Raw genomic sequence first — 15,618 nt, forward strand, 5'->3', positions numbered from 1 at the left:
TAATAACAATAACAACAAGAGAGAGAGAGACAGAGAAAGAAAGAGAGAGAGAGAGAGAGAGAGAGAAGGAAAAAGCAGGTTGGTTTAGTTCTCATTCATTCTCTTTCTTTCCCCCATTGTTCTCCTTCCTCTCCCACACATCTTTCTCTATTAATCTCCTCTGGACACTGGGGAATCTCCACCTCACAGTTACTTTCGAACTTCTCTCAGGCACTCACTTCGGGATAGGCATTCTTTATCTGAGGGTTTGGTCCTTCATGATGTTGCATCCTGTTGGGACCCTGTAAAGCCACAACTCAGGAATAAAAAAATCATGTTCAGGATGCAGTATTCCCCAGAGTAATAGAAACTCTGCTGTTCCCCTGAGTCTTCTACACAGCAAAGGACTCTAAAGTAGAGAGGAGGAGAGCAACAGAACCCAAAAAATCTGAGCACAGGAGTCTTTCCTGAGACTGATACTCCAACCAAGGAGCATGCATGGAGATAACCTAAGACCCCTGCACAGTTGTAGCCCATGACAGTTCAGTATCCAAGTGGGTTCCATAGTAATAGAAACAGGGACTGTCTCTGACATGAACTGATTTGGCCTGCTCTTTAATTACCTCCCATGAGGGGGGAGCAGCCTTACCAGGTCACAGAAGAAGACAATACAGCCATTCCTAATGAGACCTAATTGACTAAGATCAGAAAGAAGGAAAAGAAGACCTCCCCTATCAGTGGACTTGGGGAGGGGCATGTGTGCAGAGGGGGAGGAAGTGAGGGATTGGTATGAGAGGAGGGAGGGAACCACAGGGGGAATACAAAGTGAATAAATTGTAATTAATAAAGAATTAAAAAATACTTTCCTCATGTCCCCTACATATAGCAACTACAAGTTTGTTTTGGAGATTATTAACCTGCTAGCAGTAATCAATATATTTTTTGATTATAACTGAACTGAGTCTATTGTCTTGTCCCAATGATCAGAAACCCAGTAATATTGTTATATAGAGTAGTGCCCACTGAGTATCTCCCATTTAATGTCTCAGAATAAAAATTATCTTCAAATTTCATACTAGGAAGTTCTCTCATGAAACCTGGAAGCTGAAAATACCCACATAGGAAATTTATGACTTAACATATTAACTTCTTTGAATTGGCCTCCAGCATTCATTTTCATATTCAATCACAATTTTTTAATATTATTTTCTGAGCTAATAAAGTAGAGATCAGATAGGATACTCTTTTGTAAGCCAGGCTGGCCTCAAACATGCATTCTCCTGCTCAGCTTCTGAAAAGTTGGGGTTACAGGTATGCACCTCTATGTCATTCTAAAAAACAAAACCACCTTGTAAAGTATATAAGTCTATGTGTTTGGGAAAGTATGTTGCTATGTATCCAAAACTGTATTCAATATATAAGCCATAGGACCTGTCCTAAAACGGCGACAACAAGCACACACAGTATCTGAAGGGCAAAGGATCCAAAACTCCAAAATTGGTGAGTGGAGGGGCAGCTGAAGTGAAAAGATCCACATTTGAGGCTTTCTGGGGGAGAGGCGACAACACATGAGCTTGGCCATTTTGGATCCAGGTAACTCATGGACATCTCCAGGGACTGAGAATGGTGAATATTCAACCCCACTGCACTTACACTTGCCGTAAGAACAGGTCTCCCTGCTCATAAGAGGCAGATTGCAGTGGCCTGGGTCCCAAAGAAGGACCTCCCTGCTTACCTGAAGCCTCAGTGTTTTCCGCAAGCATGATGATCTTTCATGCTCAGTGACTAAAGTCCTGAAATGGTACAGGCAGGCCTCGCAGGGCTGCAGTTGCAGCAGGACAGTAGCTAGTTCAAGCACGAACCTCTGAACTCTGTCACTCCATGACTGAAATGGCACAGATGGGCCTTCTAGAGGTGTGGCTGTGGCAAGGCAGCTGATCCTCCAAGGAAGAAGCTCTGTGCTTAGTGACTGATTGCAGAGACGGCTACCCCAAGTACAGGCCTCCCTGCCCAAAGACAAAACAGTGGACACCAATGAGCTGATGGATCTTCTACATTCTCATTTGCCCCTGCAGTCCAAATCTGAGAGTAGAGAACAGGGGGATCCTCTGAGAACCTTTAAGTGAGTACTTGCAGAGCCCCAGATCCAGGGTCTCTCTATGATAGCAGCCAGACATCTGATCCCTCCTACCCACACACCCACTATGAGCAACATAGGGATCATTGAGACAGCATTCAAAACATTGAAGACCCTGTTCCATGGGTCTGCCAGTGGAATCTAGGCAAATCAGAAAAGTCCTAATCACAAAACATCCAAGAAATCAAGGATGCCATGAAAAGACGATTTTTTGTTTTTTTTTTAATTAATTACACTTTATTTACTTTATATCCCCCCATAAACCTCTCTCTCCTCCCCTCCCGGTCCCACCATCCCTCCCCCTTCTCCATGCATGCCCCTCCCCAAGTCCACTGATAAGAGAAGTCTTCCTCTTCTTCCTTCTGATCCTAGTCTATCAGGTCTCATCAGGTGTGGCTGCATTATCTTCCTCTGTGGACTGGTTAGGTTGCTCCCATCTCAGGGACAGGTGATCAAAGAGCCGGCCAATCAGTTCATATCAGAGGCAGTCCCTGTTCCCATTACTATGGAACCCACTTGGACACTGAACTGCCATGGGCTACATCTGTGCAGTGGTTCTAAGGTATCTCTGTCATTGGACCTTGGTTGGAGTATCGGTCTCAGAAAAGACCCCTGTTCCAAAATTTTTAGGTTTTGTTGCTCTCCTTGTGGAGCTCATGTCCTGTCTAGGACTTACTATTTCTATTTCCTGCATCTATCATAAGATTCCCTGCATTCTGCCAAAAGGTTGGCCATAAGTCTCAGCATCTGCTTTGATACCCCGAACTTTGTACACAAACTCAAAAGACTATACCTTCTTTTCATCACCTCATGGGACCCTCTCAAAAATTGATCATATAGTCAGGCACAAAGTAAGCATCAACACATAAAAAAGATCAAAATAATTCCTCATATAGTATCAGACCACCACACCTAAAACTAGACTCAATAACAGCAGAAATAACAAAAAGCCTGCATACACATGGAAATTGAACAACTCTCTACTCAATAACAGCTTGGTCGGGCAAGAAATGAGAAAAGAAATTAGAGACCTCCTAAAATTCAATGAAAATGAAGGCACAACATACCCAAACTTATGGGACGCATGGAAAGCAGGGCTAAGAAGAAAGTTCATAGCACTAAGTGCCTCCAGAAAGAAGTTTGAGATATCACATACAAGCAACTTAGCCAAACAACTAAAAACTCTAGGGGGAAAAAAAAGAAGCAGAAAACCAAACAGAGGTAGACCATTGGAAATAGTAAACTCACACCTGAAATCATTGAGTTAGAAACAAAGAAACCAATTCAAAGAATCAATGAAACCAACAGCTGGTTCTTTGAGAAAATGAACAAGATAGACAAACCCTTAGCCAAACTAACTAAAAAGCAGAGGAGAAACTATACAAATCATCCAAATCAGAAATGAAAATGGGGACATAATTACAGACACTGAGGAAATCCAAACAATCATTAGGTCTTACTTCAAAAGCCTATATGCCACAAAAGTTGAAAATCTAAATTAAATGTACAATTTTCTTGACAGATTCCACTTATCAAAATTAAATCAAGATTAGGGAAATAGATGAAATAGTCCTATATCCCCCAAGGAAATAGAACCACTAATCAAAAATCAAAATCTCCCATCTAAAAAAAAAAAAAAAAAAAAAAAAAAAAAAAAACAGGGCCAGTTTCAGAGCTGAATTCTAGCACACCTTCAAAGAAGAGCTAACTCAAATTCTATTCAAACTATTCCACAAAATATGAAAAGAAGGAACATTACCAAATTCATTCTATGAAGCCGCAGTCATTTGACATCTAAACCACAAAAAGACCCAACAAAGAGAAAGAACTTCAGACCTCTCTCTCTTATGAACATTGATGCAAAAATACTCAATAAAATACTTGCAAACCGAATCCAAGAACACATAAAAGATATCATCCACGATGACCAATAGGCTTCAACCCAGGTTTACAGGAGTGGTTCAGTATACAGAAATCCATCAATGTATTCTACCATATAAACAAACTGAAGGAGAAAAACCACATGTTCCACTTCTTAGATGACAAAAAAGCATTTGAGAAATTCTAACACCCATTCATGTTTGAAGACTTGGAGACATCAGGGATACAAGGCACATACATAAATATAGTAAAGACAATATCGAACAAGCCTATAGTCAAAATCAAACTAGAGGAGAGACACTTAAATCAATCTCACTGAAAAGACAAGGCAAGGCTGCCTATTCTTTCCGCATCTCTTCAACAAAATACTTGAAGTCCTACCTAGAGCAATAAGACAAATAAAAGAATTCAATAGGATATAAATCAGAAAGGAAGAAGTGAAAGTATTATTATTTGCAGATAATATGATAGTGTACATTAGTGATGCCAAAAATTCAACTTTAGAACTTTCTAACCTGATAAACACTTTCTGAAAACTGGCTACGTAAAAAAAGAAAAAAATAACTCAAAAAACAAACAAAAAAAAATAGTAGCCTTCCCGTACACAATAGGCAAAAGGGCTGAAAAAGAAATTAGGGAAGCAACACGCTTCACAATAGCCACAAATAACACAAAGTACTTTGGTCAGACGAAACAAAGCAGGTGAAAGATCTGTTTGAAAAAAAAAATTCAAGTCTCTGAAGAAAGAAATACAAGAAGATATCAGAACATGGAAATATCTCCCATGCTAATGATTGGCAGTATTAACATAATGAAAATGGCCATCCTGACAAAAGCAATGTACACATTCAATGCAATTCTCATCGAAATACCAACACAATTGCCTACAGAACTTGAAAGAAGAAATCTCAACTTCATATGGAAAAACAAAAAACCCAAAATTGATTTTAAAATCCTGTACAATAGATTCTCAGGAGGTATCACCATTCTTGATTTCTAGTAGTTCTACAGAACAACAACAACAAAAAACTGTATGTTACTGGCATAGTAACAGAATGATAGATCCATGGAATCAAATAGAAGACCCAGAAATAAACCCATACACCAATGGATATTGATTTTTGACAAAGATGCAAAACCACAAATTGGAAAAAAATATCTTCAACAAATGATGCTGGTCTAACTGGATGTCTACATGTAGAAAAATGCAAATAGGGTCATATTAATCACGCTGCACAAAACTAAAATCCATGTGGATCAAAGACCGCAACATAAAATCAGACATACTAAATCTGTTAGAATAAACAGTGGGGAAGTGCATGAACTCATTGGCAGGAGACAACTTGAACAGAACACCAACAGCACAGGCTCTAAGAACAACAATCAATAAATGGGACCTCATGAAACTGAAAAGCTTCTTTAAGCAAAGGACAATGTCATCAAAACAAAGGTATAATCTACACACTGGAAAAGGGTGTTCGACAAACCTAAATCTTGCAGGGGGCTAATATTCAGAACATATAAAGAACTCAAGAAGTTAAAAAGCAATATATTAAGTAATCCAATTTAAAAATGGGGTACAGACTAAACAGAATTCTCTATAGAAGAATATCAAATGTCAGAGAAACACTTAAAGAAATGCTCAATGTCCTTGGTCATCAGGGAAATGCAAATCAAATTGACCCTGAGATTTCACCTTACACCGAAAGAATGGCTAAGAACTAAACCTCAAGTGACAACACATGCTGGAGAAGATGTGAGAAAGGGAAATCTTCCACTACTGCTCTTTGGAATGTAAACTTGTACAACCACTTTGGAAATCATTCTGGCAATTTGTCATACAATTGGGAACAGTGTTTCCTCAAGATTCAGCTTTAGCACTCCTAGGCATATTTCCAATTATGCTCAAGCACACAACAAGGACATTTGCTCAACCATGTTCATAGCACCTTTATTCGTAATAGGAAGAATCTGGAAACAACCCAGATGTCTCTCAACTGAAGAATGCATACAGAAATCCGGGTACTTTTACACAATGGCCTTAAAAAATTTCAAATCAAGGAAATCATGAAATTTGCAGGCAAATGGTGGTAACTATAAAAGATCATCCTGAGTGTGGTATCTCAGAAGCAGAAAGAAATACATGGCATACATTCATTCATATATGTATATTAGACTTATAATATAAGATAAACATACTAATATCTGTATACCTAAGGAAGCTAAACAAGAAGGAGGACCCAGTGTAAGATGATGAATCGTCACTCAGAATGGCAAACAGTATGGACATTGGAAGAGGGAAAAACAGGGAACATGACAGGAGCCTACCACAGAGAACCCCTGAAAGGCTCTACCCAGAAGGGTATCAAAACATATCCTGAGATTCATAGCCAAACTTTGGGAGGAGTGCAGTTAATCTTATGGAAGAAAGGGGAAATTGTAAGACTAGGAAGGGACAGGAATTCCACAAGGAGAAAAACAAAACCAAAATATCTGGTTACAGGGTACTTTTCTGAGACTGCTTATCCAAATAAGGTCCATGCATGGAGATAACCTAAAACCCCTGCACAGATGTAGCCCATGGCAGCTCACTCTCCAGGTGGAATACCTAGTAAGGGGAACAGGAGCTGTCTCTAACATAAACACAGTGCCTGACTCTTTGATCACCTTCCCCTGAAGGGGAAGCAGTCTTACTGGGCCACAGAGTAATACAAAGCAGCCAGTCCTGATAAGACCTGATTAGCTAGGGTCAGATGGAAGGGGAGGAGGTCCAACCCTATCAGTGGACTAAGTGAGGGGCATGGGAGGAGAAGAGGAGAGGAGAGTGGGATTTGGAGGAGACAAGGAAGGGGGACATAGCTGGGATACAAAGTGAATAAATTGTAATAAATTAATATCAGATGCATATATGCAGTAGACACAGACATATAGACCAAAGCATACCACATGAGCAGTTGCCCAGAGTTCCTCATCTTTCTGTTTGCTGATCATGCAATCTGGGTCTTTCAAATATATACAGCCTTCTATAATTGCAGCATTAAACTGTTTATTATATGGAAACAACAACAACAACAACAAAAAAAAAAAAACAATTCAGACATTCAAAAGAAACCAAGAGGTGGTTCTTTGAGAAAATCCATGAGATAGACAAACCCTTAATCAAACTAACTAAAAGGCAGAGAAAAACTAGACAAATCAACAAAATCAGAAACAAAAAGGAGGCCCTAATGACAAACACTGAAGAAATTCAAAGACTCATTAGACTCTAACCTCAAAAGGCAATACACCATAAAATTTGAAAATCTAAATGAAATGGACAATTTTTCTTGATAGATCATTTACCAAAGTTTGAGGCTCCTTAATCTAAACTAATAACCTCAGGATGATGTATTCTTTGTAAATAATTTTAAAATCTGTCGTATTTTATACAGATTCATCATAGTCTAAAGCCATAAGAAAGAGATATCTCAAGTCAGCATGACACCATAAACTTAAATGATGCTTCTTGCTTGTACTGTAAATAATTTTAAAGTCTATCCTATTTTATACAGATTCATCATATCGTGAATGCATAACAAAGAGATATCTAAAGTCAGCATGACACGATAAACATCACTCATGCTTGTACTGTATTCTTTCAGTGCAAAACCACACTTTCTTTTTTTTTTTTTTTTCAATGAAGTTTATTCAGGAACCTTGAACAATCATCTGACCCTGGGGAAAGCCAGCCCACAGCTTAAATAGCCTCTGGGTAGCCAACCTCAGTGTGCCACGTGGGCAATGCAGATAGGTCCACATATATGGAAGCAAGCCAGATCCTCGGCCTTAGCCAAATGCGGAGTTGTTTGTGACAGAGCACTCACCATCGGGAAGGTGGAAGGTGGAAACCAGCTCCTCCTTTAAGGCTCGGCATTACGCAGCTCTCTACAGTTCCCCCTTTTTGTTTTAGATGCATCAGGCAAGAGTAGAGGTCTGATCTCTGATATTAGAAATAAATTGGGACTTTGTACCAATGTTCATTTAGGTGTCATCCACCCAAAGAGCATCAGACCTGTCCGATACCTTTTTCTCAGAGGCGGGACCTGGGGCATCAACCCGCATGCAATCAGACATGCTCTTCTCTGGGTCAAAAGTGGCTGACCCTGAGTGCAGTGCTTAGCCTCGCATCCTGAGCGTAACATTTTAGATTTTTATGGTAGCCAACCATGCTTGCATGCCTTGCTGGGTGCCAGTGCCCGTTGATGCCCCTCACGCTATGACTCTCTTCAGACAGAAAAGGGATCTTGGAACTACAGCCACCATTGTTACTGCCATCTCATTGGTGGCTGTTGGAGCTGCCACTGCGGCATTAGCCATGAGTCATACTGTGCAGACTGCTCAGACCCTGAATAATCTTTTAGCCAATGTAGCTCATGCCTTAGATGTACAAAAAGGAATTAATGCTCAACTAAAAGGAGGCTTGATGGTGTTCAATCAGAGGATTGACCTCGTGCAGAAGCAAATTGATACCCTATGGCAAATCGCTCAACTTGGCTGTCAATGGAAGTATGCTGGACTTTAAGTCACTAGCATACAACATGAGAATTTTTCCCGCGCTGCAAATCTGTCTAAACAATTGTCTAGCTATATTTTAGGTAATTGGACTGGAGAATTCCATACTACAATGGAGCAACTGAGAGTGGGCATTGTCATGGTAAATTCTACCAGAGTGGACGCAGGACTAACCACAGGATTATCATCATGGATTGCTGCAACCATGAATCATCTGAAGGAATGGGCGGGCATGGGAGCATTAGCAGGCCTTCTGGTGTTGGTCTCCTTGGTTTGCTTGTGGTATATATGCAAGATTAGAGTCTCACAACAGCATACTGCAGCCATGATCATTCAGGCCTTTACAGCCATTGAAGCAGGACAGTCTCCCCAAAACCACACTTTCTAAATCTCTTAACTTAGCTTCTCCTTTTTATCTATACACACCATTGTTGCCAAAAATGTGGAAGAAAGGAGGCTATCTCTTAGTTAATTTCTACAGACGGTTGCATCAATTGGTCATGCATAGCAGATCTCAGGCAGAAAGGGGAAGTGTGCAGGCCTAGGGCTATGTGTGCTGCAGGCACCTGGTGAGACTCTCAAGGAGGTTTGTGTTGGAGGCTGAAGCACTGTGGGAGGATAGCTGTCATACTGCAGACAGTAATAAACTGCCAGGTCTTCAGCCTGCACACTGCTGATGCTGAGAGTGTAATCTGTCCCAGATCCACTGCCTGTGAAGCGATCAGGGACCCCAGTGTATCTATCGGATGCATCATAGATCAGCAGTTTAAGAGGCTTCCCTGGTTTCTGCTGGTACCAAGATACCAAACCACTCACACTCTGACTAGACTTGCAGCTAAGGCTAATTCTTTCTCCAACAGATGTGGACATGAATTCAGGAGTCTGTGTCATCACAATGTTCCCCTCATCACCTGCAACCAGAAATACACAATGAGTATACACAGAGGAGTTCCTAATAAAAATGTTGGCATCCAAAATGCTTTTTCTTTTTTATTTTCCTTTTTTTTCCTCATAATTTTATTTTTCTCATTAGTTACATTTTGTTAATTCTGTATCCCAGCTGTATCCCTCATTCCCTCCCCAATCCCACCCTCCCTCCCTTATCGCCTCCCTGCCCCTTTCCAAGTCCACTAATAGGGGAGGACCTCCTCCCCTTTCATATGACTCCCTTTTGTCAGGTATTTTCAGGACTGGCTGCAAAGTCCTAAAGGCATTGCCTGAATACAATTGGTTTATAGTAAACAGCTGTTTTTTCTACAAATGAACTTATTGATGATATTCTAATACTCTAATACTCTTTAATGTCTCACCAGACAACCAGAGGAGCAGGAATATGAAGACCTGGGTGTGAGACTCCATCTTGATTGCCCAGGCTGTCTGATGCTTTTCAGTTCTAATTGCAGAGGCCTGGTTTATAAATTATAGGCAGCTGGGCTGTCTTGTAGGGACCTATGCAAAACAGTCATCAAATGAGAAAGTAAATAGCCAGGGTACTGGGCTGTGAAAGAATCCACATTAAATCTTCAGCCAAAAATATCATCAAAGTGAGTAACCAATCACTGGGGGAAAAGTCAACATTGAAGCTCAAGGACCAACTTTGAGCTCACAATATGAAAATATGGAGATGCACTCATGACAGGCTTCCATTAAAAATCGAAAACATTTAAGTAAAGTGAGTTTAATAGAAATATACTAGAAAACCTTTGCTCACAATCCTGAGGAAACAATAAATATCCTAATCAACAATCAGCAGAAAGAAACAGGAGAAACAGGGAAAAGAAAGGAAAAAAGAAGGGGGGGAGTAGAAGAGTAGGTGAGAGAAAGGAAAGAAAAGAGAGGATGGAGAGGAGAGGGAAATCTGGATTGGAGAGGGATTGGAAATGTCGGGAGGAGAGAAAAGTTGAGCAGATAAAGGAAATACATATTAAAACAGAAAGGTTTGGGAATAGAGTCAGATCAGCAGTTATGAGCATTTCAACTCTTATAAAACGCTCATATTTGATTCCAACGAATTGTTTGATGATTCTCAGTCATCTGTAATTCCAGTTATAGCACACACAAGGTACACATACATACATTCATACATATATACATACACATCTAAATAGATACATAGATTTTGAGATGTGAGCCCTGAGCTTCTGCTCAACTTAAAACAAGGTTTGCCACCTGCAGCCTTCAACTGCTATCACGGATTCTAGTTCTCTGAAAGCCCTAATAAACACTTTCTTCAAAAGTGGCTTTGGTCATGTTTTTTTTTTTAATTAAATTTTTATTTTTTACATTAATTATATTTTTTTGCTTTGTATCCCAGCTGTAGCCCCTCCCACATCCCCTCCAAATGCCATCCTCCCTCTATCCTTCATCTTTTCCCATGCCCCTCTCTAAGTCCACCAATAGGGGAGGTCCACATCCCCTTCCATCTGACCCTAGCTATTCAATTCTCATCAATACTGGCTGCATTGTCCTTCTCTGTGGCCTGGCAAGGCTACTCCTTTCTCATGGATGATGAGAGGTGGGTCAAAGAGACAGCCACTTAGTCCATATCAGAGGCAGCTCCTCTTCCCCTTTCTAGGGAACCCATTTGGATACTGAGTTTCCATGGGCTGCATCTGTGCAGGGATCTAGGTTATAGCCATGAATGGACCATGGTTGGGGTATCAGTCTCAAAAAATGCGCCTGAGCCCAGATATTTTGGTTCTGTTGCTCACCAAGTGAAGCTCCTGTACCCTCCAGGTCTTATTAACAACCTCTTCTTTCTTATGATTCCATGCACTCTGCCCAAAGTTTGGTTATGAGTTTCAGAATCTGCTTTGACACACTGCTACAGAGAGACTTTCAGAAGCCCTCAGTGGTAGGCCCCTGTCCTGTTTCTTGTTTTCTCCTTCTTCCAATGTCCATTCTATTTGTCTTTATAAGTGAGACTGATCCTCTTAGCCTGGGTCCTCCTTCTTGTTTAACTTCTTTAGGTGTACAGATTTTAGTATGTTTATCCTATCTTATAGGTCTAGTATCCACATATAAGTGAGTATATTTCCTTGTTTTTAATTGCTGAGTAGTATTTCACTGTGTAAATGTACCACAATTTCTGTGTCCATTCTTCCATTGACGGTCACCTGGGTTGTTTCTAGGTTCTGGCTATTACAAATAAAGCTGCTACAACCATGGTTGAACAAATTTCATTGTTGTGGACTTGAGAAACTTTTGGATATATACCTATGAGTGCTATAGCTGGATCTTGAGGAAGTGCTTTTTCTATGTGTCTGAGAAAGGGCCTCATGTGTTATTATCACTTGAGTTTTTGATCTTAGCCATTGTGAAAGGTGCAAGGTGAAAACTCAAGGTTGTTTTGATTTGCATCTCCCTGAAGACTAAGGACATTGAGCATTTCTTTAATTATTTCTCTGCCATTCAATATTGTTCTATTGAGAATTCTCTGTTTAGCACTGTACACCATTTTTTCTTTTTTTTATTAATTGCACTTTATTCACTTGTATCCTCCATAATCCCCAGATCGCATCTTCCCTCTCCCTTCTTCATGCATGCCCCTCCCCAAGTCCATTGATAGGGGAGGTCCCCCTCTCCATCCTTCTGATCTTAGTCTATCAGATCTCATCAGGAGTGGCTGCATTGTCATCTTTCAATAAATGGGACCTCATGAAACTGAAAAGCTTCTGTTAAGAAAAGGACACCGTCATCAAAACAAAATGACTGTCTACAGATTGGGAAAGAATCTTCACCAACCTTTATCTGACAGAGGACTAATATACAGTACATATAAAGAACTAAAGAAGCTGAAAAGCAGCAAACTAAGTAATCCAATTAAAAAATGGGGAACAGATCTAAACAAAGAATTCTCTGCGGAGGAATATACAATGGCAGAGAAACACTTAAAGAAATGTTCAACATCATTAGCCATTAGGGAAATGCAAATCAAAACAACCCTGAGATTTCACCTTACACCCATCAGAATAGCCAAGATGAAAAACTTGAGTGACAACACATGTACCCCATTTTTTCATTGGATTTTTAATTGGGTTAGTGAAGATCCTTTTCCAGTCTGTAGGCTGTCGTTTTGTTCTGAAGACAGTATCTTTTGCTTTACAGAAGTGTTTCAGTTTCATGAGGTCCTATTTATTGATTGTTGCTCTTAGATGACATTTGTTAGCATATTGTTTACATGGGTGTCATGGGTTTCCAATTCGTAATGTTAAATTTACTCATAAATATGAGATAAAAGCCTGGAAGGTAAAGTCTATCAAGACACAGTCATAGTTCTTTAGTATAGAGTGAAGTTGCTAGGTCTCTATATTTGAGAGCAGTTTGGGAGAATTCAGAGTGGTATGTGACCCATGAGGAAGAGGTAGAGGTGGACATGTAGTTTAGAAACAAAATTATTACATGTACTATCTTATTTACAAATCTTATATTTTAAACATGAATATTTAAACATGAATTCACCTATAGTGGATATATAGAAGGGGAACTAGGTGAGGGAAAGAAACTTGAAGTAAATGAATCATGGAAAAGAGAGAAAGAGGAGGGTAAAGGGTGTGTCTTTTTAAGAATTATTATGGCTATAATAAAACGTCATGACCAAAAGCAACATAAAAGGATGAGAAATTTTGTTTTTCTTTTACTTCCAGGTAACAGTGCATCACTGAGGGAAGTCAGGGCTGGGATTCAAACAGAGAAAGAACCCAGAGGCAGGAGGTGAACACAGGCCATAGAGGAGAGATGTTTACTGGATTCCTCCTCATAGCTTGCTCAGTTTGCTTTGTTGGGGATCCCAGTTTCACCATCAATGGCTGGAATCACCTACAATTTACTCCATCCTCCCCTGTCAAATCATAATTAAGAAAATGCCCTACAGGCTTGCCCAATGCCCAGTACTACTAAGGCTTTTTCTCTATTGATGTTTGTCCCTCTCAGATGATTTTAATGTTTATCTATTTGTCATAAAATCTAATCAGAATTTGGTATAAATATGTTTATATAACATAATCTTGAAAGTAGATTGCTTTTATAGAATACAACTTTATGTATAATATGTATATTCCAATACAGTTAATTTTTCAACAATGACAGGATAAGGAGCAGGGTGGCAAGTCAGATGCTCTCTGAGTCTCTGCTGCTGCCCATGTGTTTTCTGTCCATACGTAGAACACATGGAGACTGTGGAATTTAGACAGGTGAATGCACATAGCTTTCATCGTGTACATATTCAGTGTCTGCCAGATATTTGATGTATTCCTGTCTTGCTGTAGTTTTTGTTTATGTAACATAATTCCTCATGATATATGTAAGTACTTTCATTTTCACTAAATAACTAGAACAGAAACTAATTTAATACATAGATAATGTCAGAAATTTAATAAAGAAAAATAATGTCAGTACTGGAATTTAAAGATTAACCATTTTAAAGATATGGATGATTAATATGAAAAGAAATGTAATTATTTCTAAAATACTTATTCTGCTAATCAACACAGCCATAAAAATGACAATTTTTGTCAAATCACCTTTAAAATCATGCTATCCAGATAGGCAAAAGTAGTGGAAAAATATTTATTTAATCTTCACTCAAAGTAGTATCTCCCATAAAAGATTAAAGGACACATTGGTCCTTGTATGCTCTCCTAGACATTCAGTTTGTATTTTAGTAGGGCAAGGATGTCTAACTGACCATTGTACTGATAGAAGAGAGATTAGTACGCAATATAAATATAAAAAAATGATGCTTCAGACACTGGATGTCAGGCTGAGCTCTAAAGGTGTCTGTATTACAAGCTAATGCACTGAGGAGGAAGCTAAAACACTCTTCATAAAAATAACCTGTAACCTAAAATCTGTGCATCTAAAGAAACTAAGCAAGAGAGAGGACCCTAACTAAAATGGTCAATCCCCATTCTGAAAGGCAAAGAGGATGGACATCAGAAGAAGAAGAAAACAGGAAACAACCTAGGAACCTTCTACAGAGGGCTTCTGAAAGCCAGAAAAAGAAAACAGGAAACAAACTAGGAACCTATCACAGAGGGCCTCTGAAAGCCTCTGCCCTGCAGACCATCAAAGCAGATGCTGAGCCTGATGGCCAACTGTTGGGCAGAGTGAATGGAATTTTATGTAAGAAGAGGGAAATAGTTAGAGCTGGAGAGGACAGGGTCTCCACAAGGAGAGCAACAGAACAAGAAAATTTGAACACAGGGAACTTTCCAGAGACTCATAATCCAACCAAGGACTATTAATGGAGATAACCTAGAATCCCTGCACAAATGTAGCCCACGGCAGTTCAGTGTCCAAGTGAGTTACATAGTAATGGGAAGAGGGACTGCCTCTGACATAATCTGATTGGCCTGCTCTTTGATCACCTCCCCCTGAGGGGGGAGCAGCCTTACCAGGCCACAGTAGAGGACAATGCAGCCACTTCTGAGGAGAACTGATAGACTAAGATCAGAAAGCAGAGGAGAACCTCTCCTATCAGTGGACTTGGAGAGGGGCATGCATGCAGAAAGGGGAGGGAGGGTGGGATTGACAGGGGAGGAGGGAGGGGCTTACGGGGGGATACAAAATGAATAAAGTGTAATTAATAAAAAATTAAAAAAAAACCTGTAACATTTTCAGTCTGAATGCTCATGGTGATGAAAGTGAACTCTGTCCTAGATCTAGGAGCAGTCAAGATGCCTGGGAGTTAGCGAGGTCTAATTCTCTGCTTTTGGTGAATCAGGCTAAATAGGTGGTTCTGAGAGCTGTGCAGATACCACTGATCTTGCAGCTGGTGGTGACCCTCTATGCTGTAGACATGACCAGGGAGGATCTCTATTTGACCAGGTTCCCCCACAAACAACTTCTCTCTAGTCTCCCCCAGACTAAGCCTACAGTTCAAGCTCCTCCTAGAGGTAACCAGTGGAAATTATGTTAGCTCCATGCTCTGTTACACTGCTTTAATTTATGCGCACAATCAATAGTATAGTTAGAATTCCACTACTTATAGTATTAGATGGGGCTGTGAGTTACAATCATTTTCAATCTTATTAGGGTTTACTAGAAGGATGGCTGCTGGTGGTGAGACA

At 39.9% G+C, this 15,618-nt stretch overlaps 1 gene segment (V, D, J or C); it reads right to left on the reverse strand.

Annotated features, from left to right (window-relative positions):
* Positions 1 to 206: 206 nt before the first annotated feature.
* Positions 207 to 9,916, reverse strand: LOC132654383 (Ig kappa chain V-V region MOPC 21-like). The segment is given in 4 exon segments: positions 207 to 281; positions 1,715 to 1,985; positions 9,150 to 9,459; positions 9,859 to 9,916. Coding segments are annotated over 4 exon segments (705 nt in total).
* Between the last annotated feature and the right edge of the window lie 5,702 nt (positions 9,917 to 15,618).

The sequence above is a fragment of the Meriones unguiculatus genome, chromosome 5 (assembly GCF_030254825.1).
Source record: "Meriones unguiculatus strain TT.TT164.6M chromosome 5, Bangor_MerUng_6.1, whole genome shotgun sequence".
Classification (NCBI taxonomy): Eukaryota; Metazoa; Chordata; class Mammalia; order Rodentia; family Muridae; genus Meriones; species Meriones unguiculatus.